Consider the following 18,428-nt stretch of genomic DNA (forward strand, 5'->3'; position numbering starts at 1 on the left):
AATTATATTAATCATACTAATATATTGCAATAAATATATGTTCACATGAAGAAATAAATAAACACAAACAATATCACATTTTTAATTGACAATACTCAATATATAATAACAAACACTTAGTCTCAAATATCAATCTTTATTAAGATTAGGATCAATTATTGAAAGTGTTGCTCCAACTAAATGTAACGAACCAGTAACAAGAACGGAACTGTCGGCTTTAATTTTCTTTATACTTTCTAATGCATCAGCGACACATTCATATACATTCACTATAGAGTTTCCATTAATGGTCTTCCATATAGAGGCTTGACTCTTACATCTCGTTAGAAGATCTTTGTGTTCCATCATATAAAAATTGTCATTATTTTTGCTCAACTTTTTGTAGGAACTGGGTATAACAAAATATACTATATGAAAATCTATATCTCTCAGTGATTCTAATAAAACTTTTGAATCACGATCACCAGTTGCGCTGAAGATCAGTGCTTGAGCAGAAGATCTGAATGAGAAATTAAAACATTAAAATCTAAAAATATGAACTGAAGCACAAACTACTGATCACACATAAGTCAAAGAAAAAATAAATATTTGTAATAATAATTTTCTAGAATTACATTGAAGAAGAAATTCAATACATTTTGTTTTCAATAATTCTTATTTTCACATGAAAAAATATTTTATATCAGTGGTAAACTTAGCTATCTCAACATTATAACCTAATTGACGTCTTTAGTCATTTGACAGTGTTGTCATTATTGACACAATAACATTGCTACCGCTTACAACACATTAAATTTATTCTATTTATCCCATACTTATTTAATTTTTTTAAAAGATGGAATTTAAAAAAAGTACAAAGCGACCACCTAAAATCGAAGAAATGTCCAAGGAACAAATACGAAAAGCTATCATTAAAAAACGCGAGTGTAACGCCAAAGCACAAAACATAGTTGAAAAATTACTTGAAAAGTGTGTGAATGAGGAATATTTTTTAAAATGCTTACTCGATATTAACCAAAGTCATTTCGATGATGTGATTGAGGAACGGTCTATATTACAACTATGTGGTTATCCATTATGTCAGAGAACATTGTTAGAGAAGGACATTCCTAAACAAAAATACAGGATATCATTGAAAACAAATAAAGTTTACGATATAACAACAAGGAAATGCTTCTGCAGTAACATCTGTTACAAATCGGCAATGCATGTTAAAAAACAAATGTTGACGAGTCCTTTATGGTTTAGGGAATATGAAGAAATACCGACTATTCAATTGTTGCCTGTAGATACTATTGGTGGTTTGGGACAAGAGGTAGACTTGGGTGGACCCGCAAAAATAGAAATAAATAAAGATGATTTTATCACCACTTCACAATTCACTAAATCCAGCTTTCAGCATGCATCTGATATTGTAGATTCAAATAAGATTGATGTCCATAAAATTGAATCTAAATTATTAAGCAATAGTAAAGATGTAATAGGAAGCAACATAGTCAATACTAATGATGAAAATACTACACCCAGTAATCATTTAGAATCTTCTAAACCGTCATACACACAGGAACCTGATGTGAGGAAGAAACCTAATAAGAAAACAACAAACCCATTAAATATTGTTGGTGATATAGTGGAGAAACCAGAGAAACAGATTGACCCTATACTCATTAATAGACCTTCAAGTAAGGACAAAGAACCTGAGAAACCAACCACCAGCGTAACTAGAACTATACATCAGAAGAAACCGCCTTCAATCACAGCCATAACAATAAATGTAGAAAAATGTTTAGCGGAATGGTGTACGATTGACACACTGCTGTTTATATATGGGGAAGAAAATGTAAAGAAAATGTTATCCAACAAAGGACAATTTATAACAGACTACTTAAACAATTACTCCAAAAGCATTTTCTACACTTCAAACACATACGACCAGTACCAAGCATTGTGCCGCAAACTTAACTTGTTAGAATTAGAATCGAGACGACAAGATGCTCAGATATTAAATAAAGAAACTAGACCATTACCAGATTATTCAATTCTGAAGGAAGAGAGTAAGAAAATACAGTTAAAAGTAAGAGCCTTCTTTGCAGGAGAAATTGAAATCCCGGAACCAGAGGAGCCCACGGAGGTTGATGCATCCAATGAAAATGATAACTCAACTGTATTACCACTAGTTGATAAGAATTCACAAAATGCACTGCGAAGGAAAATTGTTTGCCAGCATTTAAACAAGGTGTTGCCAGATTTATTACGATCACTTGGCTTATTAAATCTAACAATCAGTTCTGACATACGACTGCTTGTAAATACATTCAAATTGAAAGCAGACAATATTATGTTCAAACCTATACAGTGGACATTGATCGCTTTAGTGTTTATAAAATTGTTATCTATAAGGGACGAACAATTGAAAGGTTTACTGGAGCATGAAACGGCATTCAAACACATGCAGCTCTTGTTACTCAGCTATAATCAAGACGGAGGTTATTTAGACAGGCTTATTTCTTGGTTGACCGATGTAAATAGGTTACTCGACGTAAATGATAATCAAATGACTATTGAAAAAAATATGTAGTTAGTGTTAGCCTTTGTTAATTAATGCTTAAAAAATCTTTTTATTTATATGTTCTGAATATAGTGGATTATTTTGATTGAATAACGGATCTGCGATTATTTTTTTTAGATACTCATAATGAGATGTTGACTGTTCAGAGTTGCAATTCATATATATTCACTAATATGAGCAATAAAATTATTCTTTTTTTACTTCAGTAAGAGAAAAAGTGTGTAACTTGTGTTTTATTTTTAAACTCCTCGAACATGTGTCTTATAAGTATATTTATAATAATAACAACTTTAGTAATATTCTCAATAACCTGTCTTATTTGTTAGTAGGTAAGGTCATTTCTTATACGAATAAAGGTATAGCACGGTTGTAGCCGGCTTATGAGTTATGACCAAGGCAATTGCAACTTCGCCAAAACATCGAGCGAAGTAAATAATACAAGGCTGCGAGTTCCCTTGTTTTAATTCTATAATATTTAAAAAATTCTAATTTATGATTAATTTATTCTTTCTAAAACTATCATATAATGCAATCAAAAACATTTTTTCCCTTTCATGTTATTGATACGTCACCTCAGCCCTTTTTGCCTCATTTAACACACCTACATTTGCAGAGAAGGAAAGCAAAAAAGAGAATTTGGAAAAGACAATTTGTCACCTCCCAAGCATCTACTGTTATTGTTTTTGTAGAGTACATTACGTCCGTATGTTAGTTGTGATTCTCCAACTAAACCGATTGCCTAAGTAGATATTTATAAACAGTGAATTACAGTTTTAGTAACACTAAGACAGTCACAATACTCACTATTAAGTGCTGGTCTTCGTAGCATTATTCCTTGCAATGCGAGTTTAACACAATCTTTTCCTCATATACACTTTCGAAATATAGGAAACTAGATACGTAATTTTATTCAGACATTAAATTATTAGGCATTCCTTAATGAATTGTTGAATTGTGTTGCTCTCATAAATTAATATGAGGAATGTCTTAGTTTATATACCGCCTTTTAGCTTGGCAGTTATTAAAATTAAAGAAAAAATTATCACCTGTTGCTATCTGTGAACCATTTTGCACAGATATCCATTGACTCCTTTGTGTGTGCTCCATCCAAATAAAACTCGGCATAATCTGTCTTAACAATCTGGTACCGGCCAGGCCATCTAAATTCTTTTAAACCTTTTACAGTTTCTTTTGTTAAGACGTCAACCAAGATATGATCATCTATTTTGCAAGTACCATTCCTTGGCACCATTGGTTTTATGCTTCCCCTTGTTCTTCGTATCCAAGCATGTGAAAGTTGTATGGCAAGAGAGGCATTCATTGCATAGGCTTCTAAATATATGGAGAGCTTGAGCCCGTTTTCATATTTATAAGAACTAAGTTCAGGAACTATATTTAGAGAACACTGGAGATATGACAAAAATCTTTTATAAATAAAAGTCATTAACAAAGCTCTCATTTTGAATGAAAAAGAAAAAGAAATTTTTTTGTTGTAAGCAAAATTAACACTGAATTTTGTAATTATAAGCAATAATACCTGTTGAAATATGAATACTTGAGAAATAATATCTTAACAAAAGCAATTCATGTCACTATATTTGAGGTGTGCTATATTGAGTGTACCTTAACGTCTTTTGCAACTTTTTCTAAGACATCCATCGCCTCTGGGGCTTGGTGGACGGTATATGCTTCACAGCCAGGTTTCATTATTCCAGCCTTTGCAGCTGCAATCTCGGGCAATGTATTACCTAGTATTGATGTATGATCCAAGCCCAATGGAGTTATACCCACAACTGGAACCTTTCTGAATTGTGCACATTAATAGGGCTAAGAGTTATTATAAATAGCTATTATATCTATCAGTAAAAAATAATAGTACCTTAAAACATTAGTATAATCAACTACACCACCAATACCCACTTCAATAATAGCTACATCTACTTTCTCTTTCAGAAATACATTGAAGGCCAAAACTGTTAAGAAACTAAAATATTTGGGCATATCACCTTCAAAAGCCTGAAACAATTGGAAGTTTTAATTTTCCTTTTTTAGAGAGAGGAATATATACTGGCATGTTGATTAGCAATATCTTAAAAAAAAAAAAAATACCTGTGTAGCCGAGAGAGATCCATACACCTGGTGAAAGTAATAAGCAAATTTTTCTTTAGAAAGTATTTGTCCCTCAAGTTGTATTCTCTCCCTGACAGCTACAAGATGTGGAGATGAGTAAAAACCAGTACGGAATCCATATGAACGTAGTATAGAGTCACACATGGCACTAGTTGAACCCTTCGAAGAAACAAGTGATTGTATAAACTAATTGTCACATTCAACCTATTTGTGGAGTCGGTATTTTATAGTTAAAGGAACCCATTTTAGTTTGGCACCAATAAATTGTACAGACATTAAAAAATCTTTTTTAAATGGATAATGATGTTCCAAATTTAATATACTAAAAATATTAAAATAAGAATATACCTTGCCCTTGGTGCCTGCCACATGTATGACAGACAGAGTGTCTAACATAGACATGGTGACTCCTGTTCGTGATAAATAGTTTTCCATATCTTTTAGGTTATTACATTTCTGAAATTAAAATAATGTGAGATTATTCTTGGGCAGGAAGGTCAATAACAATAAATAGTTTAGTTTCAAATAATACATTATTTCACTAATTATAAGTAATAAAAAAAATTATAATATATATTTAATTATATTTATATTTTACTATATTTATTTATATTCTACATACTTCACCATTTCTAAGGCCTTTTCGAATTTGGTCAATAGTGGATTTATTAGACTGAAGCAAGTTTAACTTCTGAACAGCATCCTATAAAAATACATTTTTATTTCAGTAAATATATATAGTACAGTAATGCATAAAATTAAGCTCATTAACTTTATAGTTAAATCACATAACTATATATACATATATATATTATTGTTATAATTATGTTAAAATATTTTTAAAAAATGATTTAGGACTTGAGACTCTTCAATTATTTTCTTGAAATCGTATTAGGTTTGTAATATCTTATATTTCAATTTACCTCATAGGACATCTTGGTGGAAGTCATCCTCAAATTGAATACTCTATTTACTACTATAACACGAGCAATCCCAATGCTTAGCATTGACGCACTAGCGAATATAATCACTACTAAATTATACAGGACGGATTCCACTATTGGCCAATTTGCAATTATGGCAAAAAATAACCTCGTTCAATCGTAGTGGTATAATATGTGATGGTATCATTATGTTTTATGTGTAAAGAGATGCGACGACAATGCTACGGTTTACTCTACAATATATCATTAAATCATCTTGACATTTGACCTCCTATTACGACATAAGCAACCAAATTAAACTGGATATTTCAACTTCACAAAATAATTCAGCAGGTACATATTACTACATTGAAGTCGGAAACCCAACATAACCCTTAAATTTTAATATTGTAAACTGTAAATGTCAACAATCAACATCATCTGATTTATACAGTAAGTAGGTAAGCATTTAGCTCTGCTGTCAATTATAACTACTGTTTATTATATTTCAATATTTCGGAATATGTTCCACATATCCTATTAGTCATTATGTATTAAAATAAATAGTAAATCACAATAAAATTAAATTATATACAATCACAGTTTGTCTTTTTTTTTCGTATATATTTAACTTTGGTAAAGGCAGTTGATAATTTGCTATGAATATGAATTAAAAACAAAACCTAAAGATTAGACAGGAATTGTTACGTATGTGTTTTATAGAAATCATTGAACGAACTGTTAATTATTCTAAATTTTTTATATTATAATATTACAAAATGACTGAGACGGATGCTACCAAAAGGCCTTTGGAAATGCCAGAGACTTTTCTTCCTTACTTGGAGAAATACAGGATTTATAAAATATTTAAGGTTAATTTAAATACCATATGTTAATTATCTTCTTTACCCAGATCATGTTAATAATTGTATTAGTTCCGTTGTGTCTTTTATCAAACGTAAATCAAATTTGCTTTACTCAATACTCTTTGGCATGATTGAAGGTGTCTCTTCATTTAGAGATTTAAATGTAGGCACATGTATGAAAAAAATAAACCTACGTACTTATTCCATTTTTAAAGCTAACTAACCAAATAATTGTGATAAAATCGCTTCTGTGGCTTTTCTACAATAAAATAACAAAGAAACCGTCAACTTTTTAGACAGAGTAAACTGTCTTATTCATTAATTATTGATAACATTTTACAGTCATACTTTTTGAAACATGGTTACTTATATTTGACCAATATACTAATGAATTTAAATACACATAGTTATAATTATTGCATTATTGAGGCCTCGTGTTGCTTTTCCTTTTTTCAACCAGGACATGGTACAGGATCTGGTGGTGAATTTGCCCAGAGACCATTTGAAACATATGAAAGTATTTCTCAATCGCCATCTTCATTGTAGCAAGGACGTCGATAGAGTAATATTGTTGGTGTCTCCAGCTTTGAATATTGGTAAGAAGTAGCTGAGAATATTAAATTTTGATATTTTTTTGGTCTAATCCGTTCTAAGTTTACAGATGTTAGAAGATTAGCAAGAGATTTAATAAAAGAACTTGGTTTTTTCGTAATAACTCGTAATTGCGTGATGGATCGCTATGAGAAGGTTCGATAATTTAAATGTCACTTAATTAATCGATGATTGTAATCGATATTAAAATAGTCACGTTTCAGCACGACGATTACGTGCCTGGCTGTGTTTCTCCATCCTTGCTTTCGAAAGTAACAAAATTGATGACGACGAAAGACCCTGTTACCCAAGCAGGGTGGCTGATGTTTGGTACACCGTACATCTTTCCATCACTAAAATGACCGTTGTCAAAATGGCCCACAAAATATTTTACATATCTTGAATAAGGTTCTGATTTATCTGACAAGATTGATTTTCCTTCAGGAAATTAATATATATCTAATCTTAAAACAAAATTGGAAACAAAATTTTAGATATTGAACTGTCCAGATCTTCATAAGGGCATCATTCTTTAGTGAACATGCTTTAAAACAACTAACATATCAAAATATGGAAATTTTTTTATTTAGAATTTTCAAAGAAGTTACAAACTACTTTTATCTAACACAGATCATCCGTGTACTGTGCGTGAAGCTCGATGTCTGCAACAGGACGGCGTGCTTCCCACAGTGACCTTGGTGCTGATGCCACCACCTCCGACCGCTCCGGTTGCTGAGGACCCACGAACACCAGCCAGGACTTTTTTTACACAGGACTTCGAAGGCTTAAAGTTTGCTTACAAAGCGACCTTAAAGGTTCACTCGCAAATGTTAAAATAACTCATTTTTTATTTTCCTCGTTCGATTGCTGCCAGTACCTACCCGTTAGGTTAAATACTTAATGTGATACCCAGTTCTAATTATGTTTTTCACCTATCATCTTTTTTAAGGTTTTTAATTTTCCTGATAATTGGAACAAGAAGGTATACCTTATAGGTTGTGACGAACGTAGCACAATTTGTTCATCTTAATCGTTTCTTCTTAGTAGATACACTACACACCAGGTTTTCTTAGTACAATTGACCACAGTAATCAATGAGGTCAATTTAACATTCCAAGGAAGTTCATATCGAATCAGAGGATGTTATGGAACACATAGTGACGAAGTGCGTGAACGCCATAGCGGCGAGCGCGGCCGGAGCGCAGGGACCGGGGCAAGGCATCCACGCGACCGGAGCGCCCGGCGTGTACCGCGTCATACTCATGGGGCCCCGCGGCTCGGGCAGGAAGACACAAGCAATGGCTGCCGCTAAACATTTTGGTCTGGTGTATTGTAAGATATATTTTTATAAGAAATATGTTTATATTTTCAAGGACACTAAGATATATGCACCCATGTAATATTTATTTAAGTTTCTAAGCATATTCTAGTACGTCTGTTTATAAAATTTTTCCTTAGTAAATTTTGAAGATTTATTTAATGAGGCCCTCGTAAAAAAAGACGACATTGGTGAAAAACTTAGAAAGCACGGCACAAGTGTACAATTGAAAGCTGAGGTAGTGAGACGCCGTATAGCACAAAAGGTAATGGACTTGAGTAGTTTTGTGAACCGTCAAATGAGTTTAGCTTATGTTTCAAACTTGTGGCAGGATTGCATAGACCACGGCTGGATTTTCACCGGATATCCTTCTAATGGCGTCGATTTCGAGTATTTAGACAACATGCCGACTCCGCCGAATCGGTAAAACACCATTGTTTGTCATCAATTATTGATTTGTGCTACCTTAAATATTGATATTAATACTTTTAAATGAGTCAGATTAACTGTTACGGTCTCTAAGTAAAAGTAATTGCGAAATTGACTTTCATTTTATAATTTTAACAAGAAATTGTACTGCGTTTCGAACATTGGTATTTCTAGGTTTTACTTTTTAGTATATGAGGCCGGCAACCTTAGAACTCTACGAGGTCTGCCTACACATCGATTGTTTGAGCTTTTACTAATGCTCATTCCTAACGCCATAAGTTAAAATAATCTTATAAATCATATTTGGCTAAATTAAGAATACACTTAAGACATAAAATGTAAAAAGTTTTTACTTAAAATATTTTAGATATTTTCGTAACCGTTGAATATTGATCTTAATATTTCCCAATAATTAATGATGTAAAAGTCCAGTAAACAATATCTCATCTGTAATTTATATTTTTTGTCTAATTAAAAATTATTAGCCATATTTTAACCAGTATTATAATCTTGAACACTGAGCGGTCGGTATGCAAGGCTCGCACTGAAAGCCGTGGAGTGGACTGGTGCACGGGCCGCGAGGCAGCGCTCGGTTCGGGGCCGCGGGTGCTGAAGCAGCGGGTGCCACTCAGAGCTTTAGAAGCAGAGGTAAGGCCGGAAAGAATATTCTTTTATATCAAAGGTGGCAAACGAGCAGACGGCCTCCTTCAAAGGTGGCAAACGAGCAGACGGCCTCCTTGATGGAAAGTAGTCACCGTCGCCGTGGACAGCTGCATGATAAGGAATGTTGAGGATGTGTTGCCGACCTTTGTTGTGGAAGAGGGTGAAGAGGATGGGAAATGATAGGAAAAGTGCAGGAAGGAATCGATGTCAATATATAATGGAATTTTATAATAAAATCAAGGTGGAAAGTTTCAAGATGTTCATGCACAAATTTTGTACAGAACTTGTACTTTTATAAAGAATGAACTTGACATCTGTATTATTAAATTAAGGATGCATGCTGATATTAAAAAAAAAATACTTTCAATCAAGGTCATACTGTCTATGCTTCATCTAGAATTAGCTTGAGAAAGTTATCCGGCTTAACGTTTCTTGTACCTCATGTAAACTTACAGTTGGAAACTTATTTCACCGAGAACTTGGCTGAACTAAGAGCGGCGGCCGGTATTACTGCAGTGGAAATAGATGGCAATAAATCTGTGGGTAAATATGTTTAAAGACAACACCCCACTAAGACGAGTGTTTTTGTTATCATCAGTAGTTAGGAAGTGCAAGCCTTCCATTTTAATGTCCAGTTTTCATTCGTATCTATTATAAATATTAATAAACTTTTTCAGATTACGTCCAGGTTAAAGTGCAGGCAGCGATCATGGCGGCCCCGACGTTTAATATAGAATATTGTTCTCAATTGAAAAATGTGAGAGCCGACGAATTGGTTATCTGTGATAAATAAAATAAACATGTCATAATAGAAACTGTTTTTATTTATGTACTCCTGCGTACGACCATCGAAATATTATAGCTACATTATTATAAATTACTGTGCTAATTAACACCTAACAATTCAGCAGTCTCTAGAAAACTTCGTACAGTATTTGACATTCATTGAGGTGGTCTCCGCGCGACCTGAGACTAGCAGGGCTCGCGTCGACCGAGGAAGATTCTTACATCGCGATTTATCTCCATACAAATAAAAAATGCATCAGTTTATATATTTAAGTCACTAACGACACACACAGGAACGCGGCGGGCCTTCTCGCCTAGATGTCTGGCAGTCTCCAGCGCCGCACGCCTCACTCACACGATCCATAATAAATATACACAACGCTATCTAAAACACTTGTATCCATTTGTTAACAGGTTATGTACACAGCACACATTTACGATGTACCTAATCTGTATCTGACACTCAGATCAAATTTGGCTACAACTCAGTCTGTTACAATTCATCTTTGAATTCTTCGTCTTCGCCGCCGGCGCCCTGTGGGGGGACTCCGCCCTGTCCTTGGTACAGCTTGGCGATGATCGGCTGAACGACATCTTCCAGTGATTTCTTCTGCTTCTTGTAGTCCTCGGCGTCAGCGTCTTGGTTGTCTTCGAGCCATTTGATGGATGCGTCGATGGCCTCTTCCATTTTGCTCTTCTCGTCGTCGGAAAGCTTGGAGCCTAGCTTCTCTTTGTCCTGAAGTTGGTTCTTGATAGAGTAGGCGTAACTCTCCAATTCGTTCCTGGACTCTACTCTCTCCTTCAATTTCTTGTCATCGTCTGCGAACTTCTCGGCGTCCTTGATCATTCTCTCGATATCTTCAGGTGTCAGTCTGTTCTGGTCGTTGGTGATGACAATCTTTTCCCTGTTTCCTGTACCCTTATCTTCGGCAGATACTTGAAGGATACCGTTGGCGTCAATTTCGAATGTGACTTCAATCTGGGGGATACCTCTGGGCGCGGGTGGAATACCAGTAAGGTCGAACTTTCCAAGTAAGTGGTTATCTTTAGTCATGGGACGCTCACCCTCATATACTTGAATAGTGACTGTGTGCTGATTGTCGCTGGCTGTAGAGAAGATCTGTGATTTCTTAGTTGGGATGACAGTGTTGCGAGGGATGAGCTTGGTCATGACTCCACCGACAGTCTCGATACCCATAGTGAGAGGGTTGACGTCCAGAAGAACAATAGCGTCAGTGTCCTGTTCACCGCTGAGTACTCCGGCTTGGACGGCAGCACCATAAGCGACAGCTTCATCAGGGTTGATACCTCGGGAAGGTTCCTTGCCGTTGAAGAATTCTTTAACCAGCTGTTGAACCTTAGGAATACGAGTAGATCCACCGACCAGCACGATCTCATCGACGTCTTTCTTGTTCATGTCTGCGTCTTCCAATACCTTTTGAACAGGTTTAAGGGTAGATCTGAATAGGTCCATGTTCAATTCCTCGAATTTAGCCCTGGTAAGGGTTTCAGAGAAGTCTTCTCCTTCGAAGAAGGATTCAATTTCGATTTTGACTTGGTGGCTTGAAGACAAAGCTCTCTTCGCCTTTTCGACTTCACGACGCAGTTTCTGTACAGCACGGTTGTCCTTTCTGATGTCCTTACCCTTCTTCTTCTTGTACAGTTTGATGAAGTGCTCCATAACTCTCTGGTCAAAGTCTTCACCTCCCAAGTGAGTGTCACCATTTGTAGCGACTACTTCGAATACACCGTTGTCGATGGTAAGAAGAGACACGTCGAAGGTACCACCTCCCAAGTCAAATACCAAAACGTTCTTTTCACCTTCTTTCTTGTCAAGACCGTAAGCGATGGCTGCCGCCGTAGGCTCATTGATGATTCTCATAACGTTAAGTCCTGCGATGACACCGGCGTCTTTGGTGGCTTGACGCTGGGCGTCGTTGAAGTAAGCTGGTACGGTAACGACGGCGTGGGTGACCTTCTTACCGAGGTAAGCTTCAGCAGTTTCCTTCATTTTGGTGAGTACCATAGCGGAGATTTCTTCAGGGGCGAATATTTTATCACCTTGAGAGGTCATAACGGAAACATGAGGTTTGCTGTTCTTTTCGACAACCTTGAAGGGGAAGAATTTAACATCGTGCTGGACAGTGCTGTCACTCCATTCACGACCGATAAGACGCTTGGCGTCGAAGACTGTGTTTTCGGGGTTCGTAGTCAGTTGATTTTTGGCAGCATCTCCAATAAGACGTTCTCCGTCGGCTGTGAAGGCTACGTATGAGGGCGTGATACGGTTACCCTGGTCGTTGGCAATGATTTCAACACGTCCATTCTTATACACACCCACGCTGTTGACAAATAAATTATAGAATGAGTAATAAGTCTAAAACCAAGTTTTCAACATTTCAATTGCAACTCGACGGATTGTGCTACTTTGAATGTTTTTTTTGCATTTAAAGTAAAATTATAATTATAAATGATTGCTGAAAATTCTACAAACAATTTTGCCATATGCCGAGGTTGAATATTATTTATTATTAATGTTCCAATGAAGATTAAGAACGAATATATTTTGTACTGCTTTACACGTAGGTTATAAAATATAAAAATCTAACATTTTATTGAGAAAATTTATTTATGTCATTTATATTAATATATAAGAGGTCCTCACCATGAGTACGTGGTTCCCAAGTCAATACCGATGACGGTGCCGATGTCTTTGTCTTTCTCCTTCTTCTCGTCGGCGTACACCGCCGCGAGCACACACGCCAGAGCTAAGATACACCACCGCATTTTCACCATGCAATTCTATTTTCTGTAACAAGAAGGTTATACGATTATATGAATAGAAACAAAACTTTGTAGCAACTACATATAGAATAGTATAATATTGATATATTTCAGAACAAACCAGTGCTTAAGCTGAAAACAGAGTTCAATAATCTCACCAAGGACACGTAATCTATTTGAGGTACACGTCACTGCTACCGGCTACGAGAAACTTTGGTAATGAAACGGAACGTATAAAAAAACCAACGGGTTTTTCTACAATAGAAAGTGTTATAGTAACGGGATACATTAACGGTATGTAATATAGGCCATCGCGCCGGCCCTCTATGCGGTGACGTCGAGAATGTTCCACATCAGTAATGAAAATCGTATTGGAATACTTCAGAGAAAACTAAATTTAGTAAATGATTTGATTTAAAATAAATTTATAGTACCTTAAATTTGATATAAAGATGGTTGGCAGATGGCAATTGGTTATAAACCGAATTGTAATTTGCAGTCTAATTTTAAGTTCATAAAAGAAAAGAATACTTTTACTTTCTTGGAAAAGAATTATAAAATAAATTACCTATACTTAAAATTGTAGATTAACTGGATCAACTTGAAGCCGTAGAAACGTAAAATTACACTTCTTAGGACACTTTATAATGTATCACTGAACACAAATGTATACTTTACTCTCTGATTTCCAACAGAAACTGAATTATTCCACGCTGCCGTCGCTATTATTTAGCGCTAGTGTGAATCGTGGGCTCCCGCGATTGGTGAGCCAGAAGATGACGTACCAAACACATGAACGTTATTGGACCAAGTGTACCGATTTGTCTCAATATGATTGGCCCACGTCTAATACTGGTGAGGTTGCTTGTTCGATGAAGACTCGAAAAGACTCGAAATATGTGGAAAGAGACGTGTCAATTTGGCGTAAAATTTGAATGTTGCAAAACCTAAAATTTGAATGTTGCAAACCCACGCAAGTAATAAATATATCAAGAGTTAGATAAAAACGCTAATACGAATTCTGATGAGACCAGAAATTTTAAGAATTAAGACCAACAATATGATGTTTTTTTTTATATTTTTAAAATTTATTATTAAACAGTAGCTAGTAAAAATGTTATCAAAAAACGAAAAAAATACATTACATTCTGAAAATTCAAACATGTGCAAATCTTCTGTTTATATAACTTAAATTGGATTCGTTGCTCAATCAAGTTTCATTACATTTATAAAAAATTTCTTTTTACATAATACAGTATTTAAAGTACACGATTTCTTATCAACAAGAGAATTCTCAAGATAATATCGACAAGAAATACATTTTTCTCTCCATTAATATATTGCGTAAAGCACAAGCGTGAGACATTGAAAGCTTTAGTAAATATTATTTTTGATTTTTATTTATATAATTACCAAGAATTAATGATTTTTATTAGCTGAAGTTTACATTTACAGTAAATGTAAGTGTTATATTTATAATTGTACCATATGGCACTACTGTGTTAAAGGAGTTTAAAAGAGATAAGTCAGATAAAGTCGATTTTTTTTTATAATATATTTTTATTTCAACATAAACAACAGAGTATGTACTTATTGAAGCCCCAAAATTTATTGTAAGTAATTCTAATTGATCAGTCACCATGTCAGTCTATAATTCTAAACTATGGCCTAAGAAAGTAGTGTGGACACATTGTCGTTATACTATAATTATTTTCTACACAGTATGTTTAAAACGAGCGGCGCGAAGTACGTGATGATACAGTCGGCACCTGAAAAAATAAAACATTTTTAGTCAATTTGTTACGTACGCGCTACATATTATAAAATAAATGAACATCGCCGGGGCAACATCGTTGTATGGATAAAATATCATATAACGAGTGACCTCACTGACTCCGCGGAACCAACACCAAGCCGTGTGAAGCAGAAGATTCCTGATACCACACAAGCTATGGAATGGGATTGCTATCCTAACATCGAGGCAATCATGTAGTCTTAGGTATAGGTTATAAGTTTTAATATGTAATTTTTTATTATAATATACATATAAGTATGTTTCGTAGTTTTCCTGGAACCTCCGGTTGCCACCTTATATAATTAATTTATAAATTTGATTCCATAGATTATCTTTAAGATATATATAAATATAACGAGTGCGAGATCAGTGGCACTGAATTAGATCCCTAACACGAGTTTTGCGGCGTGCAACGTGTTGGTTCATAACATAATATGTTATGTACGTTGATTCGCAGGTTTATAAGTTAAAAACTTGAATCTGTCCGAGTTTAAGTCGACACAAAATCTTTTTTTATAAGTCCTTGCAACAAATATTGTGTGCCACCCACCAGCTCGCCGCATGCACGTGAGTGTTTCCATGAGAGTGCTCTCCACTTCCGAGGAGTCCCCGTTACGCGAGATCATAGCGTACTCGCCGGATACCTGAACATTACAAATACACATGATATAAGGTGACAAGGTATTATAAACTCTATAACCCTTGTAATACACACTAAAGTTCAATGGCAATAAAACTGTCTCTTAGAAGGTCGTTACTCATTAAATTTGTTAGGTTATTATTGAATATGAGATATTTCTACTTCTTTACATTTGACGGACCTGATAAATGAAGAGTGGATGATGCGGATACTTGTCCTTGGTCTGACGCACTATGTCCAGGTAAGGTAGACCCGGCTTCACCATCAGGAAGTCGGCGCCCTCGCTGACGTCACGTGCCTAATTACAAATTACCCGTATAGTCCAAACGTAAAACAAACTTATTTAAAATTTTAATATCTCTCCTAATTTTGAATGAATAAAAAGTTTAGAATACGTATAATCGAAGAAAATTCCTATATTAATAAATTCGACCGCTCTTTTTATGATAAATAAAAACTATGTATTATCATATGGTTGTAATTACGAGTGGAGTGAAAACTGTTTGATGTAATATTCAACAACACTGGCATAATGAATGTATTACCGCAGCCCGCGCCGCCAGTCCAGCACTTCCTGGGGGCAGCTGGTAGCACTTCCGGTCACCAGCCATCGGGGAACTCTTCATAGTGTCACGGAACGGACCGTACATGGAAGACGCGAATTTGCACGAGTAGGACAACACCGACACCTAGACATATATAAAATTATTACAATAACATCCTACTAACATTGTATGTTAATGCAACTCACGAGTGGAGTCCGTAAAGTATACAATGTAAAAAAAAAAAATTAATTATTTGGTTCTTAATTAAATTTTTTTATAATGCTTCAGTCAAAATATTGGTAATATAAAAAAGGGTCTTTAAAAAATCATTCTTTGTTACCGTCACTTAAAAATATATATATTTTAAATATCAAAAATAAATGACCGATAGAAAATTTATAAAATTGAAAATGGAAAACAAAATTGTTGTATGTGTATTAACCTGATTCTGAAGTTTATTCTCTACGAGAGCATCTTTGATGGCCTTAATTCTGTTGTCCATCATATCAGAAGGTGCCACAATATGAGCACCTGAAAAGTAGCATAAAATATTCATATATAATTTTTTATCAAAATTATGAATACACTGCAAAACTAAACATACCAGCTTTTGCATATGCTAAAGCGACCTCGGCAATTCTCTTCACGGAGGCAGCATGGTCGATAACCCCATTCTCAGTTAATAAGCCACAATGACCATGTGAGGTGTAAGGACAGAGGCACACATCGCAAGCTATTGTCAGATTGGGGCAGGCTTCGAGAATCCTGGGCAAGGCCTTTACTACGGGATTCTCGGAACAATCTGCACTTGAGCCTCTTGCATCCTATAATTAGAATATATTTGGTGGTTTGGTAACATGGCTCAATATTAAATATGGGACTGTCACAAAAGGTTGGTGGCTTAAAATACTATTTATTATATTGTATGTTACTTTTCTGAACAACTTCCAGTACATCATATTATTATTTAAATACCTTGGGTAGTGTTTCAACGATACCAAATATAAGGATGGATTTCAGACCCTGTTCCACCAGTTCCACAAGTGCTGGAATCAGTTTGTTTATTCCATAACGATAAACATTTGGCATACTTGATACAGATTGCATAGCATCTTCATTTTCTCTGGAAAATTTTACATTTGTTAGGGGATTCTTAGCTCTTTCCAGAAATAATGTTATAAATATTTATGAGAAAAAATATTTAAAAAGTGCAAATGAATGATATCAGCTTTTTGATGCCCAACTTATTTGACATTCACTTCCACAATCAATGAATTCACCAACCAACCAACCAATAAACTCTCTACAAATGCAAACCAAATAAAATAAATACAAATCCACTAAAGTTTCACAGTGGTCTATAAAAAAAAACCTAAACTAAACCTTTTATTTTTACATAATTTTATTGTAAATGAATTATTTGATATATTTTACAATGTTAATTTAAAATCTCCTCTAATTTACTGCTCCTTAAGTATATTTTCACTTACTGACTAATAAAGATCAGGAAGAATTGAAACTGATTCAAAAAAAAGTTAATAATGGTATGCAATAGTACAATGTACAATGAAAATCAAAGAAAATATATGCAAATGTAAACATAATGAACACATGGTGAAAATACTTATACTTTTATAATTTTGTATGTCTTAGTTATCACTGCTGAGGTTATCGCACATTTAAAAAATAATATTTAAAAACTTACAAGAGAAAAATTGGATACATCAAGTTATGAGGTTCAATTGTAGTATTGGGCTCTTGCAACTTTCGTAGAGTTGCATTAAAATATCCTCCTTGTAGGACATGTTCCGGACTTAAAAATAAAGGGTTCATATTGGATAATTATCTATATACTAATTTAACAAAAAAATTACGATTAATCCTCTTGATTTTGAACAACGATTTTATAGTAGATATAATGCCGCCTAGCCTTTAAGTCAAAAATAGCAACATTAAACAAGGACAGCAGTTATTAAAAAGCTTTCACATTTAACGCGAATATTTTATGACACTTGATAAAAAACAGGTACTGGATAAGTACTTGATAACTTGGGTTAAGCCTTTAAGAGTTGTTTTAAAACTCTTCCCTAAGAGTCTAAGGCAAAGGAATATAGACCTTACAGCCTGGTCTATAATATTATATGTATAGTCTAAATTAGTAGTAGTTTCATGTATTACAAAAGATATTAGTTTTATTTAATATATAAATTTCTACATAACATTTTTAATAAAAAGAACATATAATACATAGATATTAATATCTCTTTAAAGATAGATGCAATTTATTATTTAAATTTATTACTAAATATTAATATTATCTTATTCATTTGTATTTTGTTTTGTCATGTTATTGAATTCTATGCAGTCATAAATCATAACTCTATACTCT

At 34.4% G+C, this 18,428-nt stretch overlaps 5 protein-coding genes across 15 annotated transcripts; 2 read left to right on the plus strand and 3 right to left on the minus strand.

Moving 5' to 3' along the window:
• Positions 1 to 66: 66 nt before the first annotated feature.
• LOC116766589 (folylpolyglutamate synthase, mitochondrial) lies at positions 67 to 5,757 on the minus strand. The gene is made up of 8 exons (XM_032656505.2): positions 5,623 to 5,757; positions 5,322 to 5,402; positions 5,048 to 5,155; positions 4,679 to 4,858; positions 4,449 to 4,585; positions 4,193 to 4,373; positions 3,616 to 3,974; positions 67 to 499 (listed from the first exon to the last, which is right to left on the minus strand). Exons 1-8 carry the CDS (start codon positions 5,704 to 5,706, stop codon positions 130 to 132), a joined length of 1,500 nt encoding a protein of 499 aa, XP_032512396.2. The 5' UTR covers positions 5,707 to 5,757; the 3' UTR covers positions 67 to 129.
• On the plus strand, positions 678 to 2,794 carry LOC116766583 (putative RNA polymerase II subunit B1 CTD phosphatase RPAP2). Its single transcript, XM_032656491.2, has one exon. It carries the CDS (start codon positions 836 to 838, stop codon positions 2,576 to 2,578), a length of 1,743 nt encoding a protein of 580 aa, XP_032512382.2. The 5' UTR covers positions 678 to 835; the 3' UTR covers positions 2,579 to 2,794.
• A 589-nt stretch (positions 5,758 to 6,346) lies between the features above and the next one.
• Positions 6,347 to 10,304, plus strand: LOC116766600 (adenylate kinase 8-like). 11 transcript variants are annotated; one of them, XR_009753552.1, is made up of 11 exons: positions 6,347 to 6,494; positions 6,949 to 7,084; positions 7,150 to 7,235; positions 7,304 to 7,409; positions 7,710 to 7,894; positions 8,198 to 8,411; positions 8,538 to 8,662; positions 8,729 to 8,820; positions 9,349 to 9,474; positions 9,945 to 10,032; positions 10,167 to 10,304. XR_009753552.1 is itself a non-coding variant. In XM_061527020.1 (11 exons), exons 1-11 carry the CDS (start codon positions 6,402 to 6,404, stop codon positions 10,280 to 10,282), a joined length of 1,404 nt encoding a protein of 467 aa, XP_061383004.1. In that variant the 5' UTR covers positions 6,347 to 6,401; the 3' UTR covers positions 10,283 to 10,304. The 11 variants fall into 11 exon arrangements, 6 of the variants coding, with proteins under 6 accessions (XP_061383004.1, XP_061383005.1, XP_061383002.1 ...); XR_009753553.1 differs by having other exon boundaries at positions 9,364 to 9,474; XM_061527020.1 differs by having other exon boundaries at positions 9,312 to 9,474.
• On the minus strand, positions 10,293 to 13,781 carry LOC116766574 (endoplasmic reticulum chaperone BiP). Its single transcript, XM_032656480.2, has 3 exons — positions 13,628 to 13,781; positions 12,941 to 13,084; positions 10,293 to 12,617 (listed from the first exon to the last, which is right to left on the minus strand). Exons 2-3 carry the CDS (start codon positions 13,069 to 13,071, stop codon positions 10,769 to 10,771), a joined length of 1,980 nt encoding a protein of 659 aa, XP_032512371.1. The 5' UTR covers positions 13,072 to 13,084; positions 13,628 to 13,781; the 3' UTR covers positions 10,293 to 10,768.
• Positions 13,782 to 14,590: 809 nt separating this feature from the next.
• On the minus strand, positions 14,591 to 18,213 carry LOC116766617 (delta-aminolevulinic acid dehydratase). The gene is made up of 8 exons (XM_061527123.1): positions 17,745 to 18,213; positions 17,015 to 17,162; positions 16,644 to 16,863; positions 16,482 to 16,570; positions 16,040 to 16,183; positions 15,676 to 15,792; positions 15,405 to 15,498; positions 14,591 to 14,828 (listed from the first exon to the last, which is right to left on the minus strand). The coding sequence occupies exons 1-8, from the start codon at positions 17,870 to 17,872 to the stop codon at positions 14,767 to 14,769; spliced, it is 1,002 nt and encodes a 333-aa protein (XP_061383107.1). The 5' UTR covers positions 17,873 to 18,213; the 3' UTR covers positions 14,591 to 14,766.
• Between the last annotated feature and the right edge of the window lie 215 nt (positions 18,214 to 18,428).

Source organism: Danaus plexippus (genome assembly GCF_018135715.1).
Source record: "Danaus plexippus chromosome 3 unlocalized genomic scaffold, MEX_DaPlex mxdp_34, whole genome shotgun sequence".
NCBI lineage: Eukaryota > Metazoa > Arthropoda > Insecta > Lepidoptera > Nymphalidae > Danaus > Danaus plexippus.

Coding starts and splice junctions, on each gene's coding strand:
- LOC116766574 (XM_032656480.2), bottom strand. CDS start 13,071: ATGGTGAAAATGCGGTGGTGTATCTTAGCTCTGGCGTGTGTGCTCGCG. Junction 12,618..12,940: donor TTGGGAACCACGTACTCATG/GTGAGGACCTCT, acceptor ATTTGTCAACAG/CGTGGGTGTGTATAAGAATG.
- LOC116766589 (XM_032656505.2), bottom strand. CDS start 5,706: ATGCTAAGCATTGGGATTGCTCGTGTTATAGTAGTAAATAGAGTATTC. Junction 5,156..5,321: donor AAGGCCTTAGAAATGGTGAA/GTATGTAGAATA, acceptor TTTTAATTTCAG/AAATGTAATAACCTAAAAGA. Junction 3,975..4,192: donor AAGTTGCAAAAGACGTTAAG/GTACACTCAATA, acceptor TCATATCTCCAG/TGTTCTCTAAATATAGTTCC.
- LOC116766617 (XM_061527123.1), bottom strand. CDS start 17,872: ATGAACCCTTTATTTTTAAGTCCGGAACATGTCCTACAAGGAGGATAT. Junction 17,163..17,744: donor ATGTATCCAATTTTTCTCTT/GTAAGTTTTTAA, acceptor AAAATTTTCCAG/AGAAAATGAAGATGCTATGC. Junction 16,184..16,481: donor AGAATAAACTTCAGAATCAG/GTTAATACACAT, acceptor ATATATGTCTAG/GTGTCGGTGTTGTCCTACTC.
- LOC116766583 (XM_032656491.2), top strand. CDS start 836: ATGGAATTTAAAAAAAGTACAAAGCGACCACCTAAAATCGAAGAAATG.
- LOC116766600 (XM_061527018.1), top strand. CDS start 6,402: ATGACTGAGACGGATGCTACCAAAAGGCCTTTGGAAATGCCAGAGACT. Junction 7,085..7,149: donor GTCTCCAGCTTTGAATATTG/GTAAGAAGTAGC, acceptor CTAAGTTTACAG/ATGTTAGAAGATTAGCAAGA. Junction 8,821..9,311: donor ATGCCGACTCCGCCGAATCG/GTAAAACACCAT, acceptor AAAAATTATTAG/CCATATTTTAACCAGTATTA.